This window comes from Astyanax mexicanus, chromosome 22 (genome assembly GCF_023375975.1).
Source record: "Astyanax mexicanus isolate ESR-SI-001 chromosome 22, AstMex3_surface, whole genome shotgun sequence".
NCBI classification, from domain to species: Eukaryota; Metazoa; Chordata; class Actinopteri; order Characiformes; family Acestrorhamphidae; genus Astyanax; species Astyanax mexicanus.
In genome coordinates, this window is record NC_064429.1 from 28,844,110 (window position 1) to 28,858,254 (window position 14,145).

Here is a 14,145-nt window from a genome sequence, read left to right on the forward strand (position 1 = left end):
TACGATAAATAAATAGCTTTGGTGTTGTTTCACAAGCTGGTTAACCATGCTATCTTGGCTTAGAAATAAACTTTGTGCTAATTTTCCTTTTAGGAAGAACTTATAACATAGCATAGCATAGATGCTATGTAAGGCGCTATTTTCCAGTTGATCAGCACAAGGCGTCTGTGAGCTGATGTATAGGAAACCGTGTCGCTGCGCTTTCCTCCGAACGTGCTGGGATGCTACTCGGAAATGCTACAAAAAAAGAGGCGGAGTCTGACTTCACATGTGTCGAAGGAGGCATGTGCTAGTCTTTACGCTCCTTGTGTTGTGGCAACACTAGAGATAGGGGATATACAGCTGAGTAGCAGCTGAATAGGTGGAACAATCGGCCTAAATTGTCTAAAATGGGGAGAAAAAATGGACGCAAATTAGAAATAAATGTTAAAAAAAGAGAGAATATTATAACTTTCACATTAAATATATTCATTATATCTACTTACATCTAACCATATTAAATCAACACATACGAATACAATATGAGCTCTTACAATCAGAACAATCAGTCATATCGGCCGGATCCTATTAGAAAGTACTCGAAACTCACAGCCTTTAATTATAATTATAATTCTTTTAGATCCACCTTAAAAAAATAAATGAAATACAGTGTTACTGGATCAGTGTATGGCAGCGTGGAGCTCCTGTGACCTGTTGAGGCTCCCTCATGGTTATGTGTACATGCTTTTCTCCACTCTCCTGTCAGTGTGAGTCTCTCACCGACACACTTTGGTTGCAGACTGTAGCCTATAGAAGTGAATGTGACTGTTTGAATACTGTTTCGTCTGCGTATTTGTACTCTGTTGTTTCGGGCAAAACCGTTTGTGTGCTTTAAACTGAGAGGTTCAGGCAGCAGAAGCTACAGCTTAGCCCCGTTTGGCCTGCAGAGTGTGGAAGTGCAGATTTTTAGAGGTTACTCTCAGCAGCACACAGATGGTTTTGGCCGGAGGCGTCTTGCTGGCCTGGGTTGTTAATTTGTTTATTTATTTATTTATTGATAATTGCGGAGTGCTCTTGTATCTCTAATGGCCCTCCTGACTCCCCCTAGCGTCTGGTGAAGATGAACATGCCTATCGCTGAGGACAACTCGGTGCACTTCACGTCTACGCTCATGGCCTTGATCCGCACTGCCCTGGAGATCAAGCTGGCTTCAGGTGAGTCGTCTGACCTTTCTACTTTACTAGAGCACGGACTAGCACAGCACTCTCGGAGGAAAGCGCAGCGACTCGGTTCTGATACATCAGCTCACAGACGCAGCCTTGTGCTGATAGACATCATCCTAGAAGTGATTTAGAGGAAAGAGTGCCGTCTACCCACCCAGAGAGAGAGAGAGCAAGACCAATTGTGCACTCTCAGGGCTCTGGCAGCTGATGGCAAGCTGCATGACCGGGATTGGAACCAGCAATCTATAGTAATTATAGTGGCAGCGCTGTGGCAGTAGCAATGGACAACTCTGCGCCCTTACTTGCTCCACAATCTTACTTACTAAAGTTACTGCTTTATTGCTCCACATGTTGGCACTATGATCAAATAAATAGGGTAAACCTGCTTTGAAGAATATTATTGGTTGTGATTGGTTGTGAATATTATTGGCAGTATCTCAGGATATCGCATAGTTTTGTGATGTCATCGTTATCTTGAGCAATATAATGTGATAATATTGTATAGTGAGAAACCTAATCGTATGAATGCAGTGGGTTTGTCCACTCTAAATCAGTAAGGCCTCAAAACAGTTTGGAAATATTTTAGAAATTAGTTTTTCTTAGCTGTGTAGCTAGAGGACTCTACAGCGCCCCCTGTTTCATTTGACTAATAAATTAGCTGTGGCTTTCTCAAACAACCTCCAATATTCATGAATTTTGGTAGGAACATAGATATTATAATGTTGCACGTATGAGCCATTGGCTTGTATTAGTTCTGTGCAACAGAAAGTCGGCCATATTGGATATACTGGAATTCACTCATTTTTGATGAACTCATTTGAACTTCTAAAGTTTTAACTCCACTCGTAAAAAATAACATCTTTCACCAGTTTCTTGTTGTGGCCCAGGTACAACTATATGTAAGGTTATAATGCTTTAGATTTTTTAACTGTGGTTTAATTTAATTTAATTTTTACATTTTTCCTCTAATTCAGTTAGTTTTAATTCGTTTTTAGAGCGGGTTTGCTAGTTTTTAGTAGTATGTATTTTTTGTTTAGTTATTATTAGTTTTAGTATTAGCTTCAATTGTTTTCATACTTTGTTTGTATTTATTTGTGAGGTGAAGGATTCAAAAAGGTATTGTATAGTAAAAACTTAACAAAATAAACCATTAAAAAATATATTTTGTTACTGTGAAACAATTTTGTAACAGCCCGTAGTATATCAGCCTTAGGTGCAAAATACATGTAATACTGCTGCTTTTAATTACTGTTTTTATGAGTTTTAGTTTACAGAAATTGAAATTTTCGTTATTTTGTTCATTTTTGTTAACGATAATAACCTTGGCCCTATGCCTTCCTGTGACAAGGAGACCCGTTTACACGTTTTTTCTTTCGGTTAGGTTTATATTAGCAGAAAATGGCCAATGTGATCCAGCTAATAAGTTGCTAGCCATTCAGCTAACCTTAGTGCAGTTAGACATCCTGTTATCAGTAGTACTTGTACTCGTTTTTGTCAAATATATTCGTGTAGCTTTGAAAGAGTTGTGAAAGCACATGCCAACTTCAGTTTGTTCCTCTCGCTGAGTGTCTCGAGTGTTGCGCTTAGTGCCATGTGTCCCATCAGGCCTCATTAGAGTGTGGAGAACGTATGCGTAGCGTCTGCAGAATCACAGTGGAATGCCGTATGGCTTTCTGAAGCTTCACTGGCCAGTTCTTCTACTGCGCCCAAGGAAAAGCAAACCTGCTTTTTGCTAGAAAATATGTGGGAAATTCCATTTAAAATGTCTTTTCTTTTTGTATTAAAGTGCTAAATCTGATATTTAAAAAAGAACATATTATACTGTTTTTACACTGAAAACTGAAACACATGTCCTTTTACTGTGGGAGGTTTCATGGATAAATTGGAGCAGCCTGGTGGCCAATCTTCATTAATTGCACATTGCACCAGTAAGAGCAGAGTGTGAAGGTTCAATTAGCAGGATAAGAGAACAGTTCTGCTCAAAATATTGCAATGCACACAACATTATGGGTGACATACCAGAGTTCAAAAGAGGACAAATTGTTGGTGCACGTCTTGCTGGAGCATCTGTGACCAAGACAGCGAGTCTTTGTGATGTATCAAGAACCACGGTATCCAGGGTAATATAAGCATACCACCAAGAAGGACCAACCACATCCAACAGGACTAATTGTGGACGCTGTAAGAGGAAGCTGTCTGAAAGGGATGTTTGGGTGCTAACCCGGATTGTATCCAAAAAAAACATAAAACCACGGCTGCCCAAATCACGGCAGAATTCAATGTGCACCTCAACTCTCCTGTTTCCACCAGAACTGTCCGTCGAGACAATAAATTATTGTGGTCTAAAACCAGGTGTTTCAGTTTCATTGTCATTCACTTTCACATGAAGTGATCTCACCAGCTTTGTTCTTGCCAATTTTAGTGTCTTTTAGAATGAGCCATTTAAAGGCTCTGTCACTTTAATGCAAATAAACTGTTGCTGGTCACACCCCATGTATCCATATGTTAATGTTAGCTTGTGCTAAATAAAAAAACAAGTTCATGATTAACTGTGATAGAAACACAAAACTCATTACTTGAAAGTATAAACTACCCACTAAACAAAGAGACGTTGAAACGACGTCTTTTCTAGGTCATTTTTGCACGTCCAATTTTGGTCTCCTGAAGGTGCAGACTGTGACGCCAGACGACGTCTTTTTTCTGACGTCTTCTGCACGTCCAGTATTGACGTCCCCCAGACCTCCGGATAAGGGCTAATTCTAGTTTAAATTAAGTCGTTGTGGACGTCTTTTCTACGTGAAATTTACATGTATATGTTTTTATAGACCAACTACTTTGAGGCTCCCTGCATAACTGTAGTGCCATTTCAGACGGTGGCAACTGTTCCATTGTTCCAGCTTCAGCAGATAACTGGAAACGCATACAAAGCTAAGCCAAACAATTACTGGAACAGGTTCACAACCTTCTGGAACTAGTTATGCACGTTAGTTATACACAATATGCTTTACAAATAAATTGCATTTCAACCCTCTCACTTTTTCCAAAACATGTCAACCTGCAAAGAACCAGTAAAAGCAAGGGATAAATTAATTACCCCCATCTTACCACTGTTGATTTTAAATTGACCCTTTCTGTTTGGGGAAACATTAATATAATAATAAACATAATGAGTAAATCTCATTTGGGGTTAATGCCTTTATTTTACATCAACATAACATACACCTTAGATTCACACCATAACAATTTCACTAAACATTTACCTTCCCTTAAAACTATTACAGCTTTACATTAAACCTTCCCTTAACAATATTATACCTTCCCTCAACACTATTACACCTTTACATTTCACCAGGTGTCTCAAAGTACCGGCCCACGCGGTTTCATACGGCCCCTCACGGGTTAACAAAATAAACATACATCTGGCCCGCAATTCAATTTAATTATTTATGCTTTATTATGTTCGTTTTCATATTTTATCTTAACTTGTATTTTGGTGTGTGTGTGTGTTTTTTTTTTTTTTTTGCTTACGCTGCGTTGCCTGCTTTAGTAGTCTTCAGTAGCCTTCAACAGTCTAACCTTGCAGTCCTTGTGTCCACTAAACTCCGTAGTTATAAACATCCTGAGGTTAGCAGCGCGCTAACTGACCTGTTTATAATGTAATCTGAGCAGTGACTCCGTGACGCTGCTCTAAACTGCTGCTGTTAGCTGCTTGGGCTGAAAGATGAACTGTAGAGAGCTGTATTATCCGGTTAGTGGGGTTATTTTATTTCATACACAGAAGAACTTAAAAAATTTCAAAACGCTCCAGACTGGCTCAGCTGAGTCCTGTAGCCCGTGGCTGGGCTGTAGCTCTGACTAAGCAAAGACTGCGGGCTTGTGGTGCTGCAGCTGCAGCTCCGACTAGTGGTTGGATGAGGAACTGCTAAATCTGAGGAAATGCTAAATCTGTCACAGCTCACAATTTTTGATTTTATATTTATTAAGCCTTATTTCAGTATCAAACGTTTTGATCAAAGTTAATATAACTTGTACTTGATGTAATTTCTATTCACTTGAATAGTTTGGTTCTTGATTGATGGAGTTTTTGGATTTCATAACATGACAAATTAAAAGGATTTATGTTAATAGAGCAACAAGCAAACATTTTTCCATGCAACTGTAATATTTGATTGAATAAATAGTATATTGAGAGTTATTTAACATTAAGGAGTAATTACATTCATTTTATATTACATCTGGTTACATTTTCTCATATTTATAAGTTACATCTGGCCCTCAGAGGACAGCCAATATGTCAATGTGGCCCTCGGCAAAAATGAGTTTGAGACCCCTGCATTACACCTTCCCTTAACAATATTATACCTTCCCTTAACACTATTACACCTTTAACATTACCCCTTCCCTCAACACTATTACACCTTTCCACTACACCTTCCCTTAACACCATTACAACTTTACATTACACCTTCCCTTAACATCATTATACTTTCATTAAGATTCTAGGTCCTGAGAGACAGCGGTGTGTCCTCCACGTCTTTGTGGTGCATGTTTGAGATGCTCCGAAGTATGAAGTCCTCGGTGGCTGTCCCGTCACATTTCATGACTCCATCTGCACAAGTAGAAAAAGACAAATTAGAAATCTCAGAAAATGTTGAAGATGGCCATTTATTTTTGTCCCACAACAAACTATTTTAAATTGCCTTATTTATGTAATATTCACATAAACTTACTTCTTCACACTATGGCTTAGCTAACGCTAAGCTAACGGCGGGAATACACATTTAACACCTGACGAGAATTATCGTGCCGTTTTAATTCTCACACATCATTCATATTAAGCTATTTTAATTAATTTTTTCCCACAACAAACTATTTTAAATTGCCTTATTTATGTAATATTAACAAACTTACTTCTTCATGCTATGGCTTAGCTAACGCTAAGCTAAAGGCGGGAATACACATTTAACACCTGACCAGAATTATCGTGCTGTTTTAATTCTCACACATCATATTAAGCTATTTTAATAAATGTTTTCCCACAACAAACTATTTTAAATTGCCTTATTTATGTAATATTCACATAAACTTACTTCTTCACACTATGGCTTAGCTAACGCTAAGCTAACGGCGGGAATACACATTTAACACCTGACGAGAATTATTGTGCCGTTTTAATTCTCACACATCATATTAAGCTATTTTAATAATTTTTTTCCCACAACAAACTATTTTAAATAGCCTTATTTATGTAATATTCACATAAACTTACTTCTTCATGCTATGGCTTAGCTAATGCTAAGCTAACGCTAAGCTAAAGGCGGGAATACACATTTAACACCTGACCAGAATTATCGTGCCGTTTTAATTCTCACACATCATATTAAGCTATTTTAATAAATGTTTTCCCACAACAAACTATTTTAAATTGCCTTATTTATGTAATATTAACATAAACTTACTTCTTCAGGCTATTCAAAATGCACTTGATATTGCCCCCAGTTGCCTAGGTTAATTGTGGGTGCCACAAACTTATATAACTTAACGCTAGCTTAGCGAATTTAGCCAAAGACGGTTCTTTGATTTAGCTTAGATTGGCTTATCAGCCTAGCTCTGGTTAGTGCATTGACTTAATGACCGGACAATGCTTCTACGTTAAAGCTTCGGTTACAGTAAATATTATTGGCAATACGGTCGTTCTCAAAAGTAATTCCAATTCCATTTTAACTATGGCCACTGTTTAGCTATCGTTAGCTAGCTAGCTAGTTAGCTAACTGCCTGGGAAGAGAGGCAACGCCAGCAGGTTCAGATGATTTAAGACCAAAGAGCTAAAACAACTAACACTACAAATACATTAACTTATACATATCGTCTTACCTTATAGCTTGGCAGCTGAGTCCGGTCTGGAGCGGAGCTGAGCTGAGCGAGCTGAACTGAATGAGCTGAGCTGAGCTGAGCTACTGCAGCAGCCAAAAAATGTTGAGCGTGTTTTGCCTCGGCATATCAGAGTGGAGTTTATGATGACGTGCGGTCTCAGCAAATCAGAGTGGCGTTGACTGGTTGAAATCAACTTAACAATTTTCACATAAATTGCATTTCCAAATAAAAATAAAAACATACGTAAATAAATACCTACATTCGTTAATTAATTAAATAGATAAAAAATATAATACTCAAATAAATAATTAGAAATAAATGATGCTTAATCATAAATAATCTATATTCATAGTGATTAACAATATTGATAACAACAATTTTGACATACATTTAAAAATAAATATATTCTTAAATAATGTTAATTTCCTGCACCTGTATTAGACGTCCCCATGACGTCCAAAAAAGTGACCTAGTCCGACGTTCAAATGTTTAACTGCATATTGACGTCCAAGTGGGGTCATAGTTAGACGTCCAAATAGCGGACCTAGTTTGCACGTCGTGTAGACGTACAGAATTGGTCTTGGACCGACCGACGCAATATAGACATGATCTTCACGTCCATAAGACGTCTAATGTTTAGTGGGTAGGTATAGATCCCTCCCTCAGACGAAGTCTGCTGGCTAATCCTGCTCTATACTGTGTGAGCTTCTCAACCAGCAGGGTTGGAAAATCCTACCCTTCACATGTGTGAATTACAAATGGATGGAATAGCATTAATATCTCTTACATTGATGTCTTAGATGTTTTGTCAGCTTGAGTATCTCTCTTGAGGCAAACTTTAATCAACCCTTCTAAAGGCAGATCTGAGGATGATCTTACCAAATTAAACAAATTACCATATTTTTCGCACTATAAAGCGCACTGGATTATAAGGCGCATTTTATGCGACTCTAGTAAAACACAGTGGGGTGGCATAATGTTTCCCTTCTAATTCAGCAGCTTAAGCTAAGCTAAGCTAAGCAAACAAAACAGTAATTCTTAAAAAAAAAAAAAAACATTTCAGACAAGTATAACTGAAACAGAATTATCTCCTGAAAAGTTAAGCGCTTTCGTTCATTTACAGTAAGCTTAGATTTCCAAATTTCCACTTAAACTGGAGCATTAGTTTTAGCGGCTAATCCCTAATGGTAATGCTAATGCTACTCCAGCAGTGCTAGCCAGGGTGAGAAGTAGGCTACAGGCCGATAATACTCACCTACTCACCTACTCACCAACGACCAAATAGCTACTAGCACTTGGCACAGTTAGCAGGTGATGCTCATGCTGCTTCTGCAGTGCTAGCTGGGATTAGCAGCAGGCTACAGTCCGATTATACTCACCTCTGAACAGTGAAAGAGCTAGCATTTAGCGCAGTTAGCAGGTGATGCTAATGCTGCTCAAGCAGTGCTTGCCAGGGTTAGCAGCAGGCTACATGCCAATAATTCTCACCTCTAAATGGCCAAAGAGTTAGCGCTTAGCACAGATAGCGGCTAATGCTCATGCTGCTACAGCAGTGCTTGCCAGGCATAGCAGCAGGCTACAGGCTGATAATACTTACCTCTGAACAGCCAGAGAGCTAACATTAACACGGTTAGCGGCTAATGCTGCTCCTGCAGTGCTAGCCGGGGTTAGCAGTAGGCTACAGGCCAATAATACTCACCTCTGAACGGCCAAAGAGCTAGCGCTTAGCATGGTTAGCGGCTAATGCTAATACTGCTGGAGAACTAAACTTAAACTCCTGTATAATGCTCATGTATAGTGACTTTACTGCTCCTTAAAACCTGGTAAAAAACTGGTAGAATTCATACATAAGACGCACTGAATTATAAATTGCACTGATGATTTTTGGTAAAATTAAAGGATTTTAAGGGCGCCTTATAGTGTACAAAATATGGTATATAACGTCATAAGTCGTAACCCAGATGACTGAAGAGATGCACTGTTCCATCCTTTTTGTTTCCAGAATAAAATTAACACTATTGTGGGACTCACAAGAGCTGTAACTGTGCAAAACTACTGGATTTTCCTCTCTTGGGGCTGAAAATCTGCACTGTTTGTCCTTTTTCTCTGCTCAGGAATGGTGGCGCAGCGTCTGTGTGACGCAGAGCTGAAGAAGGAGCTGGCCACCGTCTGGCCAAACCTCTCCCAGAAGACCATGGACCTGCTGGTGACTCCACACAAGCGTAAGCAGCCCAGTCACTTACCATTACCTACACTCACGTAGATTAATTACAGCAGGTGGAGGACTTGAACGCAGTCCAGCAGATTGGGCCTGCACTGCCATCTAGTGGTGAGATGGTGGTAAAAGTGTTGCAGTTGTTTTGTTCACTACGTTGGGTGTAGGAATGAGTATCTGTGATAATAAAGATGCATTGATTCAAGATTCAGTTGATTCATCTGAATCAGTGAAGTCATTTGATTCAGCTGTTTAATTTGATTCACTTTGCTTCTCTCCTGCAGCCAATGAGCTCACGGTTGGGAAGGTGTACGCTGCTCTCATGATCTTTGACTACTACAAGCAGAACAGAGCTAAGAGACTGCAGATGCAGCAGCAGCAGTCCAAAGAGCAGACAGGCCCTGGATCACAGGTGAGATACAGTACACCCACCCGTCAAACGTTTGGACACATCTTCTCATTTAAAGTGTTTTTTCTTACATTGTAAATGAATACTTTAGTCATCCATACTATAAAGGAACACATAAGGAATCATATAGTCACTTAAAAGTGTTAAACTAACCAAAATACTCTGTGAAGAAGCATTTAGGTGCTCTTATCTGGGGAGCCGTCCTGGGGCGTTCCTGATGAGTGCCAGTTCCATCCTAACACTTTTGAATATCATTGCGACTGCATTTAAGGATACTTTCTTTACTCAAATAGGGCTTTTCACTGTAGACCTGTAACTTTACCTCTTCACTACTTTACAACTGATGCTCTCAAACACATTAAGAGACAAGAAATTCAAGTAATTAACTCTTAATGAGTTCAGCACAGCTGTTAACTGAAAGCCTGAATTCCAGGAGACTCTACCTCATAAAACTGACAGAGAAAAATCCAGCCAACATGTGCAAAACTGTTCATCTAATCTAGAGATGCTTCTTTGAAAAATCTTGCTGCTCTTATATTGTTTATATTTTTATTGCAATTGTATCCTATTGAAAATGTAAATAATATGTTAATCTATAGAATGTTTCAGCCCTAACAGGCCGTGGAATAGCGCACACACCTGAGCTGCATTTTCAGGATCACATAATTGAACGATAGATAGAACGATAGATAGACAATAGAACAATAGATGGAACGACTGATAGACAATAAACGATAAATAAAACGATAGATAGACAATAGAACAATAGATGGAATAACTGATAGACAATAGAACAATAGATGGAACAGCTGATAGACAATAGAACAATAGATAGACAATAGAACAATAGATGGAATGATAGATAGACAATAGAACGATAGACAATAGAACGATAGATAAAGCGATAGATAGAATGATAGTATGATAGAACGATAGATAGACAACAGAACGATAGATAGAACGATAGATAGACAATAGAACGATAGATAGAACGATAGATAGACAATTGAACAATAGCTAAAACAATAGTTAGACAATAGAACGATAGAAAGAACGATAGATATAGCGATATATTTAACGTAATAACTATAGATAGATAGATAGATAGATAGATAGATAGATAGATAGATAGATAGATAGATAGATAGATAGATAGATAGATAGATAGATAGATAGATAGATAGATAGATAGATTGATTGATTGAACGAACAATAGGTAGGTAGATAGACAGACAGACCGACAGACAGACAGACAGACAGACAGACAGACAGACAGATAGATAGACAGATAGATAGATAGATAGATAGATAGATAGATAGATTAATTGTTAGATAGATTAATAAATTAAATTGATCGATAGAACAACAGAAACATTAGAAATGCTGGCCAGTCACAAGATAAGACCTCACAACGTACACACAGCTAACATGATTACATAAAACTGTCCTGTAATGACTTGTGTTCAGTGTATAAGACTCTAAATGAAGTGGAGTTTGTGTTTTATCTCTTTCAGCCGAATAAAGTGGGAGCTCTCCTGGAGCCCATCCTTCCTCTGTCTCCCATGCAGGACAAAACCAAGAACAGTGTGGTGGACTGCCCCTCAGACCCCCAGCCCCACAGACCCGGCTCCACCACGCTCAACAACGGACGCACACTGTACGCCTTCATCTCTGCACCACATCTGTATACATTACTAAATATTTAATATTAACATTTACCATTTAATGTGTTAATATATAACCTCTTGCTTCACTGCGTTATCTTCTGTTCTACAGTAAATCCAGTCATGATGGCGCCATCAAAGGTTCCTCATCCTGGGTGTCGGAGAAAACCAAAGAGATCCACAAGTCTGCCAAGAGGCGACCCATCTCCAGAGGCCAGTCTGAAGACATCTCCAACACAAACACTGCCCAGGTATTCTGTCTTATACAACTTTCATACAGATATATACCTTATTTTTCGCACTATAAGCTGCACTTAAAATCATTTAATTTCTCCAAAAATCGTCAGTGCGCCTTATAATCCGGTGCGTTATACAGGAGCTTCAGTTTAGTTCTCCAGTGGTATTAGCATTAGCCGCTAACTGTGCTAAGTACTAGCTTTTTTAGAGTTCAGAGGTGAGTATTATTGGCCTGTAGCCTGCTGCTAACCCTGGCTAGCACTGCTGAAGCAGCATTAGCATTACCCGCTAAGCACACTAGCACTTTCACCGTTCAGAGGTGAGTGTTATCAGCCTGTAGCCTGATGCTAACCCCGGCTAACTAGCACTGCTGGAGCAGCATTAGCATTACCTGCTAACAATGCTAATCTGGAAATCTTTCACCGTTCAGAGGTGAGAATAACAGGCTGTTAAAACATGCTACGTTGGACAAACCTTTGGCGAATATCGCCTTGGCTTATTGGAACACGCAAGGTTCCACAGTGTAGTGCTGTCGGGTGACATTAGCGACTAGCGGGTAGCCGCTAATGCTAAAGCTCCAGCTTTAGTTGAAATCTGGGAATCTAAGCACACTGTTAATAAATGGAAGCACTTTACTCACTCAAATATACAGTTTTCCGGAGGGAAATATGTGTAGATTAACATCCAACAATTTTTAGGAATTACAGTTTTGTTTATTTAACTTAGCCTAGCTTTACATGGCACCCCAATCCTTAGTCATGCATTATGTATAAAAAAAACCCAGAAAATAGACGTTCATTGATAGTGCACCTTATAGTAATAATAATTCTGTTGTTTGTGTTTATTGCAGGTGTCAGTAGAGATGAGGAATATGGAGAACAGTGCCAACACTGTAGCACCTGTTGGTTTAGATGGCCAAGGGCGTGCAGTTTCGATGCCCAAACTCAATGCAGAGATGCAGGTATCTGAATCTATAGACTACATTACAACACTCTGTACACATTTAAGACTGCCTTTACACTAGGGGGCGACAGAGCAATGAGCAACCAGTTTTACTCCTATGGGATTTCGCAATTTGTAGCCATTACAAAACCGTATCGTAGACATGACCATGAGCTAATCATTGCCTGCCAAATAGAAGTATGGAAGTAATGGCTCTATGATCATAGTTCATCCTTGAGCCTAAGGTAGGATGGCCCTCCCCCTCCCCAAACCCTCATGATGCATAATACTAGCCAAATCAAGGGTATTAAAAGAGTTTATGCTGCTTTTGTTAGAATATCTGTTTCCAGGTAAGCCTTTCAAATAGAGTTTTGAGCATTACATTAATTGAATGGATTGAATTCAAGTTAAATTCTTTTAAATCTAGTTTAAATCTCTGACATTTCTCATTTTTGCCTTTTTTCAGATTTTAATAAAATATTTGAATTTCTTATCTATTTGTTCTTGTTTTATATAATGTAATGTAATGAACTAAAAGTGTCTTATTCTATTTGGCAGATATGTGTAACGCCAGACAGAGTGGAGTGACGCTAGCCGAGTCAAATGAACAGACTGGTTTATTAACTGGCTGATAACCAGATATTACAGACACAAGAGCCAAACAAACAATAATTTCACAAAATACCAGAGCCGTAGTAGTATAAACAGTCCGTGTTCGAAACCAAAAGACAGTCCAACCAAGCATTAAATCCAAAAAGGGGCAAAACAAGAGACATAAACCGATAAACCAGAAGAGAGGGTCTTAGTATGCAACAAAAGTCGACAATACCTCGCGAAGATAGAATACATAATGCAGCCTTAAATATAAAACACATGATGAGCATAACCCGGAACTTCCTCAGAACACAGGTGAATCTGAGCGTCGGAGCGTAACATGATTGGGCAAAGGAGAGCGACTGACGGTGACGTCATAAATCATAGGATTCTGGGAAATGGAGTCCGGTAGTGTGGAAGGAGAGTCAGGCTGCGTAACAATATGCTTGCTTTGCAGATATGCTTGCTATTTATTGTAAGCTGAATTAAACAAATGTGTTTTAATCATTTAAATGACTTACAACAATTAAAAGGAAGGTAGAAATAAGTTAATAAATCTTATTGCCTCACTGTTATATTCTTAAAATGAGAAATTTACTTTTTTGAGTAAAATTATCCTTCCTTTGTCATGTTTATCTGCCCCAATACTTTTCTACAGTATCGACAAAGATTAAATAAGCTGTTTAAATACACATTAATTTACACATCTTTGTCAACTAAACTGAATGCATTTATTAGAAGGAATGTCCACAAATATTTAGATTTAAGATCTGAGATAGAAGGAGTCCTGAGGAATCTGCTGAATTAGAATTGGAATTGAATAAACTCTGGAGAAGAAAGAAAAACTGGAGGGGAAAAATGAAGGGATTGATGTATTGCTACAGAAAAGTGCTTTGCAGTTTAATGAATATGGGATATTTGGGCTGTGGGGGGCAGAAAGACGAGTACAGAGTAACATGATTAGCTCTTGGGAGGCGGCCAACGACGTGGCCTTTATTGGCTTTCTGC

At 38.7% G+C, this 14,145-nt stretch overlaps 1 protein-coding gene across 5 annotated transcripts in view; it reads left to right on the forward strand.

Annotated features, from left to right (window-relative positions):
• The window catches only part of cacna1ba (calcium channel, voltage-dependent, N type, alpha 1B subunit, a), a 214,112-nt gene that overhangs the window by 186,133 nt on the left and 13,834 nt on the right, over nucleotides 1-14,145 (forward strand). For all 5 annotated transcript variants that reach the window (XM_049470674.1, XM_049470673.1, XM_049470676.1 and 2 more), the window contains 6 exons: nucleotides 1,088-1,193; nucleotides 9,191-9,298; nucleotides 9,576-9,703; nucleotides 11,215-11,357; nucleotides 11,477-11,615; nucleotides 12,452-12,562. In XM_049470674.1, the coding sequence (XP_049326631.1) occupies nucleotides 1,088-1,193; nucleotides 9,191-9,298; nucleotides 9,576-9,703; nucleotides 11,215-11,357; nucleotides 11,477-11,615; nucleotides 12,452-12,562 (735 nt within the window). The remainder of the gene's footprint in view (nucleotides 1-1,087; nucleotides 1,194-9,190; nucleotides 9,299-9,575; nucleotides 9,704-11,214; nucleotides 11,358-11,476; nucleotides 11,616-12,451; nucleotides 12,563-14,145) is intronic.